The 21,668-nt window shown below is 48.3% G+C and overlaps 1 protein-coding gene across 3 annotated transcripts in view; it reads left to right on the top strand.

Annotated features, from left to right (window-relative positions):
• Positions 1-21,668, top strand: part of CHST11 (carbohydrate sulfotransferase 11) — a 261,730-nt gene that overhangs the window by 106,399 nt on the left and 133,663 nt on the right. For all 3 annotated transcript variants that reach the window (XM_048217932.2, XM_026499768.4, XM_026499767.4), the window contains exon 2: positions 20,395-20,480. In XM_048217932.2, the coding sequence (XP_048073889.1) occupies positions 20,397-20,480 (84 nt within the window). In that variant the 5' untranslated portion in view covers positions 20,395-20,396. The remainder of the gene's footprint in view (positions 1-20,394; positions 20,481-21,668) is intronic.

Genomic DNA, 21,668 nt, shown 5'->3' with positions numbered 1-21,668 from the left:
ATTTGTGTTTATTTCTGTGGTTACCATGCTCTGAGGAGGCCACAAAAGCTGGCCTGTTTAGTGGCGGACCACGTTGCCAGTGGAATTTTGGTGAGCCTCACAGCGGCGGAGGGGAGGGCCCCGGAGCAGCCAGTGGGCTGAGAGTCACAGAAGGATTGAATTTTGCAGCTGGAAGGGATCTTATATAAAGTAAACCCCCTAATTAAAGATGGGGAGATAGAGACCCAGAAAGCGGGGGGGGGGGGGTGTCACCAAGGTCACACCCCTAGTTAGGAACCCAGCCCAACCCTGGCTTCCTGGTCTCCAGCCCACCGACTTCCCACGGCGGCAGACGTTCCTGTGCTTGAACTCTGGCTTCTGTCAACTGACTGGCTTGCAGTATAATAAACCTAAAGATAAGTTTTCCCGAGTCAAGAGGTCTTTCCAAATTCATGTATATATTTTGTGCCTTCTCTGTGATTCTTTTCCTGGTTGAGGTGGAATCAGGCTCTACTTCTGAGCAGACCTTTCCATTTGAGTTTCTTTCCTAAAATCTGGATCTTTCTGACTGCGTTTTGGAAGCCCCTGCCTCTCTTCTGAGGAGAGCCTGGGTACGTGGGCCCTCTGGCCAGGATGGCAGCGCGGCTGGTTGAAAGCTCTCTGGCTCTCAGCTTCCTGGCGTGGCCTCTCCTTTCCCGGAATTCTGAAGTCCCTTCTGATAGTCCCTGTCCTTTCAGTCTGGGAAGGGATTCGGATGTAGGCTCTGGAAGGAAGTCAGTAGAGCTCTCTGTGAAGGGCATTCCAGAAGAGGCAAGGGGAGCTGGCTCTATTACCTGGAGAGAGACCAGACCCCTCACACTCCTGAGTGAAAACTAGGAAGGTTCTAGTCTCTTAGGACTCACGGTTGTCCCCGGTACAAAGGCAGGTTAGTTAACCGGCTCAACACTGAATGTGTATTGAGGACTTAATTTGTGCCACCCCCTCCCCCAAATAGGAGGTACAGAAAGGAATTTAACTCAGCCTCTGAGTTGGTGCCCAGGAACCTAGGAAGGGGCTTAATTACGTGCCTCTGTTTCCTTGTTGTCCTTAAAGAATCCAAGAAAGATGCTAGAGAAGAAGGAGGGCGTCGCTGGCCCTTGGAGCTCGGTGAGGGCTACGTCTGTCCCCGTCACCTCCGTGTTGTCCGGGCAGTGTGGACGCTCAGAGAACAGTTTCTGCAGTGCACACCACCCCCTCACACGGTCGAAAAGACTTTCGTACAGGAGGCAGCTACCGTACGGAGGGAGGAGACTGAACTCGGGTCTTACTTACCTGGGTTTGAGTCTCTGCTCCACCACTTGGCTCTGTGCCCTGGACAAGTCACTCATGTCCCCGAGCCACCATTTCCTCATCGATGGAAGAGAGATGTGGTGATTCATCTTGTGACCACGGGTGAATCACGTAACCTCCCTGACCTCGGATTTCTCGTCTTTACAACGAGAGGCGAGGGGGTGCGTGTGGAGGGCCCGTCGGGACAGGCAGACGGTAAACGTCATTATCACTCCCGTGTCAGGAACGGGCTCTTTTACTGCTTTACCTCAAATGGAGCTTTAAGAAGCATAAATATGTTCCAGCATGGGTAACTTCTGCTGACCAGTGTGTGGAGTGTCCCCTGGGCTGCACCCTTCACACCCCCAGCCCCAACTCTGCCCCTGCCCCTCCCCAGCCAGCCACGCTTGGGTAACTCTGCAGGCCAAACATCCCTGGAGAGAAAAACTGAATGTTTAAGGATCCCGTTGCAGTACCCAGCTGTCCAGAAGCGAGGCTTTGGATCACCTGGTGGTTCTGAATGGTCTGGCTTATCACATTCTCACCAGCATTGATAATCGAGGGGGGGTATGCGAGGTACCCAGAACCATTATTTGCAATTGAAGTCCACAGACAATGGTCACATAAGAGCAGCCCTGAGTAACGAGTCCCTTTTATCTCTGATGGACATTTGAAGAAAAAGGCCTGAACTTTGAATAAAACCATTTGCTTTTTGCTTTTGAGGCCTTTCAGTTACTTGCCAGAAGTCATTTGTGACTTCTCCCCCATGCATTATAAGTTTGGCGGATAAAATATCTCTTGTGGTTTCTGTTAACAAGCAGGAAGATTCCAGGCTTAAGCCAGAGCATGAAAGAAAATTGAAACTAAAGATTGGTTTTTGGATTTGAGTAACGTTTCTGATATCGTTCAGCTGTAGGAAAGTCAAAAGCTTTGACTGTATGCATGAGCTGGTATAGTAAAGTTCAGGATGTTAAAAAAAAAAAGGGTTAATTAGGTCAGTTAGGTGGGGCGTTACCCTGCCTGTTTCCGAATACCATGAGACTTGATTTCTTATTTTCAGTGTTGTTTTATTTTAATATTTAAAAATTTTTTTTTTACTTCCGGTGTAGTTAACATATAGCGTTACACTTGTTTCAGGTGTACAGGATAGTGATTCAGCACTTCCATACATTACTCAGTGCTCACCGAGATAAGTGTACTATTAATCCCCTTCACGTATTTCACCCATCCCCCCACCCACCTCCCCTCCAGTCGGCGTTGTAAACCCTCAGTACCCTACAGACATACAGATTTTGGACAAAGTAAGAGAAGGCTGGGTGCATATTCAGTGTGTCAGATACGATCAGAGAACGGTAGGTAAATACGTAACCGAGCCTCCCTCCTCTACACCAGGGCTAAGATTGGGCCCCACGAAGAGCTTCCTGGCAGCGTGGAGAACCCAAGTCTTTTTCTGCCCGCACGTGTTCTGTTTCTCTGATCTAGCTGGCCTGGGAACCAGGAAGATTTTTGTTCGGACGTGGGTGCTCGGCCCTCTGAAGCTCCCTACTTCACTTGGAAGGAAGTGAGATTTTCGTATTTCTTAGGGTGACTTGCTTGAGCGAACAACTTAGAATTTCAGGTTCCAGCACACTCATTGTGAAAAAGCAAGGGAAGCCTTGAGTGTTGACGTTGACTGAGGTCAGAAGGAAGTGAAAGGCGAAGGTGCCCCCCTGCTGTTTCTGGCTGTCCCGCTTCTGTTCTGACTCTTCTGTCTGCCAAATCCTTACCCTTGACTTTGGACATCCAGGAAGGATTTCTCCCTCAGCCTTTTCCGTGTAGAATCTCTCAATGAACTCATGTTTCCTGCATCCCCAACCTTCTGGACGTTGGGCCCTGATCCCTGGGATGCTGACCTCCTTTACCTTCTACCGGAGGAATAGCCTCAAACTTGGTCAGTTGGCAGACCATCTGGAGGTCATGGTAATATATTAATATTTTTCAGATATCAATACCACTGATATCTATATATGTATATCCATCTAGATACGATTTAAGCATAACTGAGTTAACGGTTTAACAAAGTTCTATGGCAGAAAAGCTTGCTAATTGGGAAAATTCTGCCCTGTTTGTTTTAGCTGTTGTGGCTTTTCAAACTTCAAGGAAGCTGGCTATCATTGAAGTGGCAAAACTTTGGAAAGGTACTAGAAACCATCGATCGAATGAACACTGGATTTCTGTCCTCAGCAAGAGCTGGGGCAGTGGAAGAGGATTGGTTCTTATGCCAAGAGGGTTTTTCTGACAGTGCTGAAGACCCATTATCCTGGTCTGCCCTGACATACACACGGTGTCATCCTGACATCCACTGCCCTTCAGGGCGCCGAGGCGAGTGTCCGCGGCGTTGTGAGGCCTGGCAGGTGCACGGGGCTGTCTCAGGGGGTTGTTATCCTGGAGCTGCCTGCCTGCACCTGAGTGAGCCCTCGCGCTGGGTTTGCCCTCTGCGGGGCCGGGGCATTGCCTGCCGTAGCGCCTTGCCGTTTGGACTAGGGGACATTGGTCTTGGCTTGGAAAACAAAGCATCAAATATGCGGGAGATTGAGATGGGAGAGGGAGGGAGGAAAAGAGAGGGAGAAAGAAGAAAAGAAAAGGAGAGGGAACATACTCCTTGCGGTGGATTGAGCTGAAAGCTGAGGGTTGAGGATGGGGGGGCCATGGATCTGTGAAGGGAGTCGGATACTCCTCACCATTACCCTCCTCAGCTCCTGCTCTATCAAGCGGGAGAAGGATGCGTTGTGATCGCAGAGAAGTTACTTATTTACCCACAAGGCACGTTCCCTTGCTGTTTTCATCTTACCGCTGAGAAGACTGGGGCACGGAGGGGTGAAGACACTTGCAGCAGTTCTAACGCCCTTGGGGCTTCGCCGTTCTCTATAAAGTCCGCGTTGACTTTCCTGTCAACGTTATGACCCACCTGAGCCGGGCAAGGGTGGTGACTCTGCTCCGTTCCTATTACTAAGTGACTTCAACCCTATTTCCATGTTTTCACATTATTACTCCAACTAAGGGATGGGCCCAGGCTTGTGAAATGCTATTTTCTGTGTGTTTCGTGTCTGCTCTGCTTCCCTCCTCTCCTAAATCAGGTAGATCTCTATTGATAACACTCAGAGATAATAATTATTTACCTGCTCTATGAATCTACAGAATCTATCAGGCACTAGCTATGTGACTTTGGCAAATAACCTACCTGAATTTGTTTCCTCATCTGTAAAATGGAAATGATGACACTTATTTATTTATTTTGTTTAAATGATGACACTTACGTTTCAGGATGGTCCCAAGGACGGAGAGGTTAAACCCTGTTTCCTAAAGTGCTTAGCATTCAGCATGGCATAGCGTAGGAACTCAACATATGTTCTGCTTATTTTTGTCCCCCTCTTCTCTGGGTCACCCCCACAGTCAGTGGCAGCAAGCTCAGAACCAGAGCCCTTTCTAACCCACCTGGCCACTTTTCATCGGAGCCTTTTGTTGCTACAGCCATTTGCAGACACCCTCTTAGTGTTTTACAGCAGTTTAATTTGCTTGCACGCATAGATCCTGCCTGGCTGACTTCGAGAAGCATTTTAATATCTAAACTCATGCTGGATGTGTCTGCTGCACCCCGAGAGGCCATACCTTCCTCCTCATTGTGGCAACAAGGCTACTGTGCACAACGTTCATACTTTTTTTTGTCACAAAGCTTTTATCTATCTATCTATCTATCTATCTAAGGAGAAAAGAAGTCTCAAAATGCTATTTCCCTAGGGAAAATCACCATAGTAGTTCTGGTCCTCTTGCTCCACCTGCCCCCTCCCCCCTTGGGTTCATTCCCTTCGCACTGCCTGTCTTCAGCTGAGGGTCAGCCTTGCATCTTGGACTCACTAGAAGGGATGGAGGGAGGGAGATGGGGAGCGTGGGCATGTTCGATAGGCTACAGCTGCCGTGGTCTTTCCCTTCTGACCGCCTTTCAAGAGGAATAACATTCGAAACAGAGCATAGCTGCCCGTAAAACATGGATTTGCCTTCTCTTCTCCCCCTGCCCCCCGCCTCCTTCTACCCACTTGTGGATCTTCTCCAGTGCCTGCTGTTATCTGTCCACCCCTATACCACTCCTTGATCACAGCACCTCAAGTTATACTCGAGCAGCTTGTAGCCCTGAGACGGGCAGACATGAGGTGCTCTCCTCGTGCCCTCATTTGTCAAAGATCTGTTGGGGGAAAACATCCCCATCGGCGGCTACAGATAAGTTTTTCTTCCTCTTTGGGAGAAATCCAACACTTTGTTTAGCACTTCCCGGCCTTTCAGGGGCGTCTGTGACACTTAGAGTTGCTTTGGGTCTAGTATGCGATTGACGTCATCATTTTTAAGTGGGGGAAAATGATAAACAACGCGGAAGAACGCGTTTTCGTGTTTATCCATTGTCATTTCTATGTGTATATATTTACATAGCTGAGATCCTGGTCCTCATAATATTTTGAAATCTGCTGCTTTAACTTAAGCCCTTTTTCCATGTCTTCACATTATTACTTTTAGTAACAGTATCACTTTTGAGTAGTTAATATACTGTGATTTATTAATGATGTACCCAAGTGAACTATGATTTATGAAACGATTCCTTGAATTGTGGACATTTCACAGTGGTTACAATTTTTGGCCTTTGGAAGGGAAATACAGTAAACATCTGTGTGCATACAGTCTTTGGCTTCTGTTGGGTTATTCCCTGGGTGTCATTTCCCAGGAGGGAAATTGCTGGAGTTGAAGGCTGGAAACATCTTGACGACTCCAGTGAGGTAGGACATGTGGGGATATTTTAAAAATTAGTATTAGCATCTTATGCCAGAAAAATGTCAGAAGACGATAATACAGATGAACAATTAAAACGATAAGTCCCATCCTTAACTCCTCTAGACATACGGGAGTGACAGTATGGGTTTGGGTAGATGGGTGGCTGGCTGCCTTGGAAAGCTCTGGCTCTTCACTGCGGTGAGCATGTGTTTCGTTGTGGGGGATAATCTCTTTCTAGCTGTCTCTTGCTTCTGGAGGAAAGGGACACACAGTGTCTGTTCAACAGCCTCCTTTCAGGATCCTGCAGCTGCCTTACACTTGCCTTGAGCAAAGCCAAAATGGCTAGACCTCCACCGTACATCACCGGCTCCCTCTCCGTTCTGTGAAATGATCTAGTGTCCACAGATGAACGTGTACCTCTCATGTTCGTAACAGTGAGAATCTGGTTGGAATAGAAGAGGATTTTGAGGTGCTCTCTTGGGGAATAGTTAGAAGGAGAAGGTACTGGACACCAGGAACGGTAGCTAATTACAGCTTCCTGAGCCCTTACAAATGCCTGATGCGGATTAGTGTATGGAGTCCTCAGAACATTCCTACTCGGTAGGTATATTGTTAGCCCCATTTTACAGAGCAGTAACTGAGGCCAAGAGCTTGAGTATATCGTCAAGGTCGTATAGGACATGAAACTTTGTGTATTAGTTTCCTAGGGCTGCCAGAACAACGTGCCACCAACTTCGTGGCTTAAAACAACAGAAATCTGTTCCCTCCCAGTTCTGGGGGCTGGAAGCCTGAAATCAAGGTGTTGGCAGGACTGAAGGCTCTAGGGTAGAAACCTTCTTTGCCTCTTCCTAGCTTCTCGTGGCTCCTGGCAATCCTTGGTATTCCTTGGCTGGTAGCTGTGCCCCTCTGCTCTCTGTCTCCCTGTGCACAGGGCCTTCTCCCTGTGTGTGTCTCTGTGTCCCTTTCTCTCTTATAAGAACAGTGGTCTTTGGATTTAGGGTCCACCCCTGTCCAGTATGACCTCGTCTTGATTTAACTAATCACACCTGCAAAGACCGTATTTCCAAATAAGGTCCTGTTCCAAGGGGTTCTAAGTGGGCATGAATTCGGGAGGGGGGCACTAATCAATCCACTACACCATGATCTTAGCCAGGACCCCTTTCCGCTTTCTAGGACAGGGTGAAGAAAAGGGAAAGAACTCAAAAGCCCGGCATGCTCAAATTTTGCCCAGGTGGCCTTGAGAGAGACAAAGGATGGGTGACAATCCCTTTGTGGCCAACGGGAGCAAAGGCTTATGTGAGAGATGGGGTGCCCAGCACAGGCCAACTGCATTAGAGCAAAATTGTCCTACACGGAGCCCAACAGCTTTCTCTACTTGAAGGGAGAGACGCAGGTTGGGGTTAACACCTCGCCATGGTTGAGTAGCTTGCATGAAGGTTACCTGGCATATGTCCCTTCTCAAGCAGCCGCGTTATTCCCTGTCCCCGAAGCTACAGGGGAGCCCCAGAGGCAGACATCCATGTCTCCAAGTCGTAAAATCAGACTTGGAACACCAGCCGCAGGGAAGAAAGTATTTTGGCATATTATCTGCATCACTGCAAAATAAATTTATAAGCATTCCAGGGAAACTGCAGGGGAGAATATAGAAATTCTCCAGCACGCAGGGAAGAGTAAATGAAAATTAACTGTACGATACCCATAATTACTTATTCGAGGTGTAGAAAGTAATTAATATGATCTATACTGCCAGGGCTGTCTCTCTTGCTTTATTTAAAGGAACATAAAGTGTCATTTATAAGGGCTTTCCTAGGTTAACTGCCAATTTCAATTCCTTGAACTCTATTTTTCCAAAGGGTCTTATGTTTCTCAACAATAAAATTCGTCCACTGCTGTCGGGTTTTCGGGAACAGGATTTGGGCTGGGGGCTGGTTCTCCCTTACCCCAGACACTCTGACTCCCCACCTCCGACCAGCCCAAAGGTGCCCGTTCTTGTTAATTCTGTTACTGTAGCGTTTTCATGTCGTTCAAGGTGACGGCTCTGTACAAAAGAAGCTTCTAGAAAAACTAAGGCTTCAAAACTAAAGCTACAAGTCCAGGATTCTAGCCTCTATGAATCTGACTCTTGCCAGAAGTCTAGTAAATGTTCATGACTACATTCAGGGTAGCCTTTGATTAATATTTGATCCTTTAACAAACTTAGCCTGCTTTTAACATTTTCAATTGCATTTAAAATTTAATATATTTAATGTCCTTTTCGAGTACTTCAATTGCCTGATTAACAAACGAGTACTTGAACATAATACAAATCTTATACCCAAGCTTAGAAATATGGTGACTAGTAAGTTTTTAGTGATAGTATATGTGAACAAGAGTTCAACTTAAAATCTCAAGTCAAGGGGCGCCTGGGTGGCACAGCGGTTAAGCGTCTGCCTTCGGCTCAGGGCGTGATCCCGGCGTTCTGGGATCGAGCCCCACATCAGGCTCCTCCGCTATGAGCCTGCTTCTTCCTCTCCCACTCCCCCTGCTTGTGTTCCCTCTCTCGCTGGCTGTCTCTATCTCTGTCGAATAAATAAATAAAATCTTAAAAAAAAAAATCTCAAGTCAAATAAATCGTTCAATTAAATCGTCCATGTTGGGATTGTGAGGTAGACCTCCTACTCACGTAGGTCAAAATCTTGACAATATTAATCTTATGGGTTCTCTTCTTAAACGTTTCTGTACTTATTTTTTTAAAAACCTTATTGAGATACAATTTACATATAAAATTCACCTATTTTGAGTGTCGAATTTAGTGAATTTTAGTATGTTTACGGAGTTATACAACCATCCCCACAATCTAAGTTTAGCACATTTCCATCACCCTAAAAAGAACCTTTGTGTCTGTTTACCGTCACTCACAGTCCTGCCCTTAGGTAACAAGTAGTAGAAAATCAACTTTCTGTGTCTATGTATTGGCCTGTTTTGGACATTTTCTGTATTTAATTTGCACTCATGCTGGGTTTTTAAGGAAACTGTTTTGCTATCTCAATTTTGGGATCATCTTCTCCAGTAATTTTTTGGCTTACTGCCTCAGTGGCCTAGAATTTCTTCATGAGGGAGAGCTGAGCAACCCAGTCTGTGTGTGTGTATGTGGGAGGGGGTGCTTGTAACCCAAGACCCAGACTGAAGTCCCTGCAGAAGACCAAACCCTGGCAGGTGGCTTCATGCCACTCTGATTCCTCACCTGTCGCCCAGCTCACTGGTGCGAGACCCGGTTGAAGTGTGAGCTGCCGGCAGACTCCCGTGGCGGGGGCTGGCTCCGGGGCCACAGTTCTGACCTTGTGCCCATCAGCCAGGCTCCTGTGCCCAGCTGCCGTTCCTCAGAACGCCTGCTCGGAGGCCACCAGCCAGCCCGCTCACCCAGAAGCCTCCGGGCCCCCTCAGGTTCACGCTGCACGTGCGAGCAAGATGGCTTAGGTACACCCGTGTTCACAGCAGCATGATTCCCGGTAGCCAAAAGGTGGAAACAACCCACATGCCCATCGACAGATGACTGGATATGTAAGATATGGTATATGCACACGATGAAATATTATCTACCTTTAAAAAGGAGATTCTAACTTATACTAGAATATGGATGAACCTTGAAGACATTCTTCTAAGTGAAACAAGCCAGGCGTCAAATACTGTATGATTCCACTAATGTGAAGTACCTAGAATAGTTAAATTCAGGGACAGAAAGTAGAATAGGGGTTGCCAGGGGCTGGAAGGGAGAGGGGAATGGTACAGAGTTTCTGTTTGGGATGAGAAAGTTCTGGAGACGGTTGGTGGTGATGGTTACGTAGCAGCATGAATGTGCTTAATGCTCCTGAACCGTACGCCTAAAAATGGTTAAACTGGTACATTTTCTGCTCTGTATATTTGACCACAATTTTCTTTAAGAATCAGCAAAACCCCATTGTGTGGTTCTCCACCTCTAAGATCGTATTCAAAGGCTCCATCTTGACTACAGAATCAAAGGCATGTTTTCCCAGTCTGGCCTGAAGTTCTTTTTGGAGTGAGTTAGGTACAAACCAGTGAAGATGCCTCAGCCTAGCCAACACCCCCTTCACAGCGAGGCTCCCCCATCCTGGTAAGGACATTCCCTGTGACACCTTCCGCCCCGGCCCCTGAACTCACTGGCCATAGCTGGACCGAGCTTCCCCCTCCTCATCCCCAGAGTCCCCTGCAGGTGGACTGTCCACGTACCCTGTGGGCTGTGTCTCCTGTCTGGCTGGTCCAGCATCCCCAAACCCTTCTGAGACATGAATCCCGTGGGGTGCTCATTCACATCCTTGCTTCCCAGCCCCCTCTCTAGGAGACCCTGACTCGGAGGGGCTGTGGCTATGTGTCTTTTTTTGCAAGGACCTCAGAAGATCTTATCGGGCAGGTTTTGAAGCCATTGGAGGAGGATAACTGTGTTTCCGAAATGGTCTAGTTTCTTATCTTTTGGGAAAAGAGCTCCAATTCATGCATTCATTTGTTCATTCATTCATTCATTCACTCAAGTGCTGGATTTAGGCACTCTTTTAGGGACTGAGGAGATTGTGGTGGAGACAATCCAAGTCCCTCCTCTCACGGAGCTTAGAATCTTATGGCAGCAATGGGCAGTGGCCAATACAGCATTTAAAATAAAAAGTCAAAAGACAACAGTTGCCTTGAAGAAGAATAAAAAACAAAGCAGAGGGGAGACAGTGAGAAAGAGAAGGCAGGCTGTGTTCGCTAGTATGTTGGCTAGGGGCGATAATGTGAGCAAGGCGGAGGCAAGAGTATCACAGGTGTTGAAACAACGAGCACCCAGGCCTAATGAGTTGGGACAAGTACTTTAAAAAAAGAGAAAAAGAAAAAAAAGAAGAGAATAGAAAATATCAGTTCATCGCACCTAAACTGGGTGTGAAAGGACAGGAGACAGGAGATCTCTAGCTTTGTGACCTTGAATGAGTCACTTATGCTCCTGGATGGCCATTTCTCCACCTGTAAAATGGGGCCAGGGGTGCGGTGGGTTCCACTGGATTGGGGTTTCTTAACCTTTCAGTGCCTGGCACCTCCTCTCCCTTCACCTCTCCACGCTTTCTCGGCGCAGACTGCCCACACGATTGTCCAGGAAGGTCATTTTTGAGCTTTGCATCCTGCTATTTGTCCTGCTCGCGGAACCATTCTGAGGGTACTTTTCTCCGATCATAAATACCCATTCCGTTTGCTTGTGTGAAAGCCATTGGCCCAGATGGCCTCCAAAGGCCCCTCTTGTCCTAGACGTGCCTGATTCTGCATTAACCTGTCAGACTGACAGCTGGTTTGCACTTGGGCAGGGACCTCGTGCTTTTTTGGAAGTGGGCACAAGCCTCTGCTCTGGGGACATTTTCGCGGATGGGCCAGATTCATCTAAAAGAGGGGGTGCATTGATGGCAGAGGCCACTGGTTTGGGTAAATATGTTTGATGGCTCAGTTCTTCCTCTGGCAGGTCAGTGTTGTAGTGTATGTGGTATATTCTTCGAAACTGAGTGTGACAGTCTCTCCGTGGAAGGTTTCTATGACAGTAAATCTCCTGGCTCTCAGATGAAGCTGTGACTTTTCCTTTCCAGAGTTATGTCAAGTGCTTTCACCTAATTCTTGGATTTATACCCTTGACCTTCATCTGCCAAAAGTTTAATTCACTTTAGTTCTGCCACCACCTCCACGGGCCGGGCGGCGGGAGCTTCGTGGAGCTTACTAGTAGGGAAAGGACACTGACCTGGGAATTAGCTGGCATGAGGGTTCCGATTATTTCCAAATCAAATAAAACCCACATTCCTCAGTGTTCCTTAGTGTTGCTGGTAGGGTCTTCAATAAGGAAAAGCACATCTGGAAATGATATCGATGAGCTCTGGGTTGTTGTAGGGACTGAGAAGGAGGGAATAGAAAGTTGAAAAACTTAGGTTTGATAGTAATATTAATGATAGTTTAGGTTGGACCTCAGCACCCTGGGCCTCCCACCCTCCTGAAAAGTTGCCTGCAAATACAAGTGTGCTGAATGTTTTATAAAGCTCCCAAAGCCTGGGTAGTTGGAGGGCACTGGGTCAATACTCAGGACTGTCCTATTGCCTGGCCTCTCCCAGTTCCAACCTCAGTAAGCTACGTGACAAGTCTCATTTCAGAGGAGTGGGGAGAGCGTGCCGGGTTTGCAGCCGCAGAAATGTGGCCTGGAATCCCAGCTCTGCTGCTCACTAGCTGTGTGATCGGGTAAATTCTTCAACCTCTCTGAACCTCAGTTTCCTTGTCTTTAAAATGGACATAATGCCACCTATTTCCGGGGCGGTGGTGAGGCGTGAAGGAGAAACATAATAAAAGCTAACGTTTATTGACTGTAGAATTCGTTTAGGGCACATCTCAGTTCCACAAGAGCGGATCATGTTAATTTTGCCTTATGTTTTTGTTTGTTTTCATTCCTTTTACTAGGAAAGCCAGGTAAGTAACTTTGAGGATGTTCTGTTAGCTAACCACCTTTGAACTTCTGATAACTCTCTAACAGAGAAAACGTCTTTGGTTAAACCCTCCCGTCACTTGACCTGTTGTTTTATCTCATTCACTTGACACAAACGTGCTGACTACCTATTACGCACAAAGCACTTAGTTGGGCAGAGGGCAGGGGGAGGGGGCCGCTAAGAGAGCTGTGGGGCTGCGCCGCCAGGCACTCAGAGGTAGAAGGATGACTGACCCAGGACAGGGCAGGCTTGGTCCTTCTTTCCCAGCCCTGCTGTGGGGACTTTGGCTATCCTGTCCCCTCACTGGGCCATGTTTTCTCCTCTGAAAATGAGCGGGAGTGATCAGATGGGAGCTAAGAACCCCTCAGGCTCCAAACACGAGTTTGGATTCTTAATTCTTTGACAGGAGCAAACAGAGAATGCAACAACCTGAACCCATCTGGGCACGCAGATGTGCCGAACACACACGGGTTCAAAGAGCCTCAGGTTCCTTGAGATAAAACTCAATCTCACAGAGATACAGAACACTTTTTTTTTTTTTTAGTTAACATATAGTGTAGTATGAGTTTCAGGGGTAAAACTTAGTGATCCATCAGTTGCATATAACACCCAGTGCTCACCACAAGTGCCCTCCTTAATGCCCATCACCCATTTCCCCCATCCCCACACCCACCTCCCCTCCTGCCTCCCTCAGTTTGTTCCCAATAGCTAAGAGTCACTCATGGTTTGCCTCCCTCTCTGTTTTTATCTTATTTTTTCCTCCCTTCCCCTAAGTTCACCAGTTTTGTTTCTTAAATTCCACATGAGTGAAATCATGTGGTGTTTGTCTTTCTCTGACTTATTTCACTTAGCATAATACCCTCTAGTTCCTCCACAGCCTTGCAAATGGCAGGATTGTGTTCTTTTTTGATGGCTGAGTAGTATTCCATCGTATATCTACATACCACGTCTTTATCCATTCATGGACATCTGGGCTCTTTCCATAGTTTGGCTATTGTGGACATTGCTGCTAGAAACATTGGGGTGCAGGTGCCCCTTAGAATCACTATGTTTGTATCTTTGGGTAAATACCTAGTAGTGCAATTGCTGGGTCATAGGGTAGCTCTATTTTTAACTTTTTGAGGACCTTCATGCTGTTTTCCAGAGTGGCTGTACCAGGAGAAAATTTTAATGTATTAGCTACAGACATGGTGTTTGTGAGGACTTACGTACCCCTGTTTCCCTCCCCATTTTATGGGAGCTGCGTGGGATTGGGCCAATTCTAAGCCAACTCGTGATGTCCGAGAACCCTGGGAGCTTCAGCACCCTATCTACCCAGCCCCCCCCCCCCATCTTTGTTTTCTTCTCTCTCCCTCCTCTAGTCCTGAATATTTCTTCCGGAAACCTGGGCAGAACAACTAATACATTCTGATGTTAGTGAGTGACTCAAAGGGGTTTCTTCCTTCATGTCCACAGGAGATGCTGAACCCTAAAGGACAGGAGGGCTCCCTGAAAGCCAGGCACATGGGCGATTCTGGTAAAGGGCTGGGTTCTTTCCACTCTGAGTCCCCTCCGTGGAATTTCAGATAATTACTGAGACAGAGGGTTTTGTTCCAGTAACTTCCCCCCAGCCACCCAAGCTAGAGACTACCAGTTCTGCTTCCATGTAAGATTTTTTTGGGGTGGGAGGGGTCCCATTTTTGTATTATTATGATTATTATTAATTTTTCTTTGTTGATGGCAGTTTTTTGTTCGAAAAACCTCTTTTCAACCAGGATGCCAGCCTTTGATCGTGGATTATAAACTGGGCAGAAATCGAGGAGAAGTCTGTCTCACAGCCAAGTTCTGCTTTTTCTTTCCCAGTCTTTCCTGGGCCCACGCTCTTCTCTCCTGCTTTTCTGTTACTGGGTAGCTGCCACTGGGTGCTCTGTCTACACCTCCTGCCCTTCCCCCGAATGCCCCACCCCCAGCCTTTCTCCAGGGCTTACTGAATCTGTGGTTCTCCAGGGAGCCTTCCTGCTGCCCTGTGCTTAGACATTGGAAACTTAGAGGTCACCTGGTTTTATCTCTGCACCCCCAAGGAGAAATCTGAGGCCCTGGGGCGGGGGGACTGATTCAAAGCGAGGCTCTTTGGTGACAAAGCGAGGCGTAGGATCCAGGCCTGTGACTATTCACATGGACAGTCTTGGATGCTATGTACCAGGCTATTTTACATTTTCATTTAATTCCCAAAGCCATCCTCAGAGGTAGGCGTTGTTATGTGCTTTATAGTTGCATTTCAGAGATGAAGAAGTTGACCAAAGGTCCAAGGCTGGATAATAGTCAAACCAGGATTTGAATCCAAAGGGTGCTTCTTGGTGCTTGGGACTTTTCTGGATTTAGCATGGAAAAAGTCCGGAGTTCTCTGTGTCAGGCATCAGGAATCTCTTCTGTCCCAGGCAAGCCAGGATGGTCGGAACTACAGGGCAAGCTCCACGGGAGAGGGGAGAGCTGTGACGTCGTGGCCTTTTAGGGCAGGCTGTGCGTCCTGCAGTTGCAAAGCAGCTGGCCTGTCTTTCCAGGAATAGCTCTGTCTGAGGGAGCTGGGTATCGCTCTCACTTCTCCTGACCTGTTGATGTTGACCTAGACACGGTCCCATTCCAGCATCCTTGAGACAGGTGCGCTGGACACGACTGCACCAGGACACAGCATGAATCGGGGCCTTTGGAGAAGACATCTCCGCAATTGCATTGTTGCTCTGCCCCGTGGAGTGTGGTGTAGATGAGAGATCATGCCCAGGCTGTCAGCAAACTCAGGTTTGGAAAGCGTCTGAAGTCGGTGGAGTATTCGAACAGTTTTGCGGGCCGGAGAGATTGAGTGAGCAGTGCCTCACCTTGGATGTCGAGGGAAGTGAGAGCACAGGTTCTGTGACAGGCATCGTTGGCCGCCTTCAGGGACAGCATGAGCAAGTGGTGAAGACCACCCTTTCTGGAAGCAGGCCTGGGTTTGAATTTGCCGTGTGTCCTGCCATCTGCTGGCTGTGTGATCTTACGCCAGTTACTTAACCTTTCTGGGATTCAGTCAGCTCAACTGTAAAATGGTAATAAATGATACTGTTATCATGCATTATCTCTGACTTACAGGGTTTTTAGGAGAAGCAGATGAAGCAGTGTGAGAAAAAGGCTTATCCTGTGTCAGGCATCAGGCACATGACAAAATCTCACTAAATCGTAGTTGCCATGATTCTTATTATTAATTCTTGCTGTACTTTGTAAGACCTGAGTTGCAGCCCTGGCTCTGCAGCTGGATACCCCGGGGGAGCTTAGGCAAGTGCTTAAACTCTGAGTTTCTTCGTAAGCTGATGGAGCTGGACTGTAATCGCTGAGCATCCCAAATGTCTGTCGTTTTCTAAAATGCATCAAAGGCGAGTTCCCACCCAGGGCCGCACGGCCTTCCAGTTTTACATCATCAGACCTGAATTGGCCATCCAGCAGCTCCCTTGGAGCCCAGAAGCACAGGCGAGGTCACAGGGAGCCACTCAGAGGGTGAGGTGGGCCCCACTCCCTTGTTGGGAGCCCACTTTGTGTCACCTGCTGTCCGTTTACTGTGAGTGGAGGGTCCGCTTAAGGACCATGTGCTCTTTGTCGTCATAAAACAAACACAGGGGCTTGATTCTGGTCTTAGCTTCATTCATGTATCTTGGAATATGCAGAAATGTTCCTGGGTCCAAGAAATTGTGCTGTAAATTGAGCCAATTAGATTCTTACCAAATGGTCTTGAGTTTTGTTGATTGGAGTTTAGAAAGGGGGAAAAAAAACCCCAAGTGTGGCAGCTAAATACAACTCGTGGTGAGGCGGGTGGACGGCAGAAGGCCACCGTTCAATGTCCTTAGGGAGTCCTTTCTTAGGGCTTTTGATCACTAGACCTTTTATTTTCAAAGGAAAAAAAAAAAGGACAGCTGTTGGGTGCTACTGGCAGTTTCTTCCTTATATTGTAGAAAACAGCCTGTCCAACGCTTGTGAAGGAAGCCTTAAACCCTGGCTCACTCACAGGCTTTTTTGAGTACCTACTGTGTGCCAAGCACCAGGGGAAAATGTGAATAAGATGGGGAGGGTCTATAGTCTATACCCCCATGCCCATGCCTGGCATACCGTAGGTGCTTGAGAAAAGTTTGTTGAATGAACAGAATGCTGTAACTGTTATTTATTAACCTTGCTGTCTCATCACATCACTTCAATGACTCCTATGACACTGGCTTACATTTTAGACCTTCTGTCCTAGAAATGGCCAGACAGCCCAGTCTTGGGCCAAACTAGAAAGATGTATGGTAGACTTGGCACCTGACCATTGGTCCAGCATGGCAGCTGAGAGCATGGGCTGCCTGTGTTGGAGTCCACGCTTCACTTCTTAGTCATGAGACCTGGGCATGTTACCTACCCCTGTTGTGCCTCGATATTCCTATCCATAAAGTGAGGATGCTCGTGGTACCCACCCCATACGGCTGCTGTGCAGATGAAATGTGGGAGCTGCTGGGCACACCATGAGCACTCGCCAAACTGTACCCACGACCATCCGTGTGTGTCACTCACTCAACCTTCTCTGATGCCACTTTTCCTAAGACGCACATGCGACCAACGTACTTAATACTTTCCGCATAATTGCCAACCCTTCCGTTGTCTCCAGGCACGCGGTAGGCTCTCACTGTCCTCGTGTGGATATGAAGAGCCTAGCAGTCAGGTTTGAGTCTTCATGTGGTTCCTTTGCACTCCCGTGGTCTTGACCTTGGTCAGGTTCCTGAAGTTAAGGGAGGCGCAGACCTGTAAAATGCAGGTCCTTCATTCACCGTGGGAAGGATTACACTTAACCAAGTGCCCGGCACACAATGAGGGCTCGATAAATAGTAAGATTGTTGTCATTCTCATAAACAGCACACAAGGCCCCTTTGGCTTTTGTGGCCTGGGGTGCCAAAGCTGCTTCACGTCGCGCCCAACGGAGCGCGCATGGCCGGGGCTGGGGAGGCACGGAGGGCGGGCGGCCTTGGGAAAGGGCCCGTGTTGCAGGCCCCACACGGTCAAAGCATTTTAAAGGCCTTGTATTAGAAAAATAAACCAATTAAATAATACTGCCCCCCATAAAAGCTGACTTTTAATGGACTCCATGGTAGGGTTTTCACCGTGGCGGTCCTGCAGCCACCGTCTCCGTGAGCCTGTCTGCCGCCATGGGGAGAGTTTAATCTTGCACGGCGTGAGCATAATTTTACAAGTTTTATGGCTGTTTTTTCTCCTCCGAAGTGTTGCTATGTCATTGTGCACCGAGGGCAACTTGCGTGCATGTAACAGTTTACCTCGTTTTTGGTGGAAATGAAAAATGAAGCAATAAATTAAAGAAAAACACAACGTGGATTTTTTCCCCTTCTTCTCGAGGCAGCCATGGGGGAACAAAGAGGCAGTGTTTGTCCCGCACAGCCTAATCAAATTCTAACGGCTTTTATGGGTGGACATTTGCCCGCAGATCGCCTCCCTGGGGAGGGCCGTGGGGCACGCCGTGTGTGTTTGGGGCTTGTCCCGCTGACCCCAGGAATCCCGGGGACCATTCCCTAGGGCCAGGGTCAGCAAACGACAGCCTGAGGGAGGGATCCAGCCCAGCGCCTGTTTCTGTGACACGGTTGGAAAAAACATCAGATTTCCTGACACGTGAGAAGGACACGAAATTCACCATCCGTGGCCATGAATGAGGCGGCGTTGGCACGGCCACGCCCCTTCGGCTGTGGCCTGTCCGTGGCCGCTGACCAGCGGCCCCAGAGACCGAGGGCCCAGGGCCCAAGCGCTGCCTGCCCTTCGGAGAAAAAGTGCAAGGACCCTCAGACAAAGGAGAAGGGGCGAGAAAATGCAGCGTCCGCTTTCCGGGAAGCGATGATTTACTCGCAGGGTTTGCACGTGGCTCGAAGGGTCAAGTCAAAGGAGAACTGCCTGAGAAAGGGTCGATTCACCTGGGGAACTTCCAGAAGGAATTGGCTACTGGCAGAGATGGCTTTCATCACATTTCTGACCTCAGGCTGGCTTCTGAGCGGAGCAAGGGGCCTGGCTGTGTCCCCCTCCGGCCAGCCCTCCCCGCCTTCTGTGTCTTTCTGGTCAGAGAGCCTTTGAGGTCGGCTGACTCCCATCAGCTCACTGGATGGCTCAAGAGTAGGGAGGTTCTCACCGTCTCTCCCCAGGGTAAGCCGGTTTTCATCAGGAATCGTTCTGGGCAAATCCAGTGTACGTTTTGATTCCCTTCAGAAATTTGTAAGAAACGCGTTTTGGCCAGCACCCCGGTTTAAGTGTTCTGCTGATAGTAGTAAGTCATCGAATCCTCACAGCCAACGCAGGGACTTAGATCCTCATCCCTGTTTCCCAGCTGAAGAAACACATGCACAGCGAGGTTAGGTGCCTTGCCAAAGGTCACACAGCTGGAATGTGGTAGAGCCAGAATGCAAACCCCAGCTGTCTGCTCCAGGGAACATCGTGGGTCCGCTATGTTGCCACTACGCAAGGGCGAATTCTTTAGGCTTGTGGATGATCTCCTTTCCTTGTCCTGCCCGTGCCCCACCATGTCATTCCACAAGAAAATCGCCTCCTGGGGCGCCTGGGTGGCACAGCTGTTAAGCGTCTGCCTTTGGCTCCGGTCATGATCCCAGGGTCTTAGGATCGAGTCCCGCGTCGGCTCCTTGCTCGGCAGGAAGCCTGCTTCTCCCTCTCCCACTCCCCTTGCTTGTGTTCTCTCTCTCGCAGTCTCTCTCTCTCTCTGTCAAATAAATAAATAAAATCTTTAAAAAAGAAAAGAAAATCGCCTCCCGTGGGAGAAGAAAACGTTTGTTCACTCATTTATTCGTTCCTCCCTCCTCCATGCCGCCCTCCCTTCAACAAATAATTATCAACAGGTGACTGTGTGCTAGGCTCTGGGAGGGACTGCCCAGAAGGAGGGTGTTTTGTGAACAAGAAGAATGAAAAAAGAAAGACTCCTGCACTTAAAAATAGTTCTTAGGGGGAGTGCCTGGCTGGCTCAGTTTCAGTTGGTGGAGGGTGTGACGCTTGATCTTGGAGTTGTGAGTTCGAACCCCATGTTGGGTGTAGAGATTGCTTAAAAAAACAACTATTGGCTTTTGAGGAGTTCCTTTAATTCTCCCTCTTTTATGTTTTTTAAATAAAACCCTGAGATCAAGAGTCAGATGCTTAACCGACTGAGCCACCCAGGTGCCCCCTCCCCCTCTTACTTGTAAGTGCTACCTCTGTCTGTTTACAACCATAAACCCTTGTCCTTTCTGCCTCAACCTGATATTTTCATTAAAAATAATAATTTACAGGAGGCTTTGGGGTGACTGGGTGTCTGACTTAGCCAGAGGGAAGAGCCCTCCAGCGGGTCTGGGGTTGGGGGGGCGGGGAGGTCCTGCCCGGTTCTCACGAGGCCAGAACCAGGTGATGGGGCGGGGCTGCGCAGGAATAAGAGGTTATAATTGATCATTGTGGGAGGAGGCTGGGGAGTTTGAAATATATCACCGAGCCGGGTGCTGGTAGAACTCACTTTCTTGGAACACCCTTGATGCTGTCTCTTGTAAGTATCTTCATTTGGGTGAGTTTTAGATGCCTCATTTTCTTAAAAACTTGCTGGGAAGAATGTTTAAGATGACTTATGTCCTTCTGAGTGTGGAGATGCCTGAATGCTGAGGAAGATACGCCATTGGATAAAGGCACAGCAGCTTTGCTAGAAGCTAGTTTTCTCTCTCTTCCTTTCCTACCTGTTTCTTCTTCCCCCACCTACCTCCGTGCCTTTTTCTTTGTCAGACAACAAGCCCTTGTTGCTCCTTTCTGATGAGCCTTCACTTTCTTTCCTCAGTCATGCGGAGGAACCCCTTCGGTGTGGACATCTGCTGCCGGAAGGGGTCTCGAAGCCCCCTGCAGGAACTCTACAACCCAACCCAGGTAAGCCCTGGAAACTTTTTGCTCTCTCGACTTGGTCTCCATGCATCAGTTTTTGCGGGGAGGGGAGAATGAAAAACTCCAAAATCTGGTTCTTTGGGGATTTGAAACTTCCTTGCACTGCCTGGCATTTTACCTTCAGTGGTTGTTTTCTTGGTCACCCTTTCTCTGTATAATGGCTCCGAAATTCTAGCAGGCAGCATTTAGAATTCGAGAAATGCTTTGGTGCAGCTGGACTAAGCTTTCCGACCTTCTCAGGTTTCAGAGCCACATAGTCCCAGGTGCCAGCAGTGGGGCTCTGAAATGATAGAGCCGGCTGGGCAGCGTCCCCTCAGCACCCCCGAAGAAGGTTCCCATGTGGATGAGCCTACCACCCTGCCCCCACGTTGGTTCATTGACGTCCAAGATGCCTCAAGAATTCCATCTCACTGTAGCCGGTTACCAAGACTCAATTCTGTGTGTGGGGGCGCTTTTTGTTAAGTGACTGTCATGGTAAATTGAGCTCGATTACGAAGAGTTTCTCTTGGAGCGAAATAAGCTCCAACCAAGGAAATGTGTCCCTGTGGAAAGCTAGGAGCCAAGGGAGGAGGCCTGGTCACCATGGCGATGGCCTCGGTGGTGTGTGTGGGCCTTGATGTGGAGACTCTAAGGCTGGTTCTCCTGCGGGAACATTAATTAGCACTCGATGCCAGGAACTGGAAAGTGAGCAACGAGTGGCCCATTGTCTGACCTTTGGTTGCCGTTGAGAAAAGAAAAACGTATTGCTTTGGCCTTAGTTGCTGAGCTTTATTTTGTATCAGATTCTTAATTTAGTATTTCTGTGGACTGTGGTGCTTGGTAGAGGAAGATGATGCATGGTCCTCAAAGATGCTGCGTCCCCTGAACTCTCGCAAAGGGAACTTTCTGATCCCACAGCTCTGTCTCCCACCTGCACTCCCTTCTGGAAAAATGGACTCCTGCGTTTGTGCATCATGGGTGGCCCAACCAGGTGAATTTACTCTCTTGTTAGCCGGCTGCTTCGGAGTTCTAGTGTGAGGAGGCCTGATTAGCCAGGTAATTGCAAACTCACATTGCCTGAGGCTTCCTTATTGTGTTCTCTGGTGACTCAGCAGGGAATGTGATATTTGGGTTTTGTTTGGCGCCCAAATAATCTGATTATTATAGGCAAGTCTCCTAGCATGTTCGCATACC

Source organism: Ursus arctos, unplaced genomic scaffold (genome assembly GCF_023065955.2).
Source record: "Ursus arctos isolate Adak ecotype North America unplaced genomic scaffold, UrsArc2.0 scaffold_21, whole genome shotgun sequence".
Taxonomy (NCBI): domain Eukaryota; kingdom Metazoa; phylum Chordata; class Mammalia; order Carnivora; family Ursidae; genus Ursus; species Ursus arctos.
This window is presented reverse-complemented; position numbering and strand designations above follow the sequence as displayed.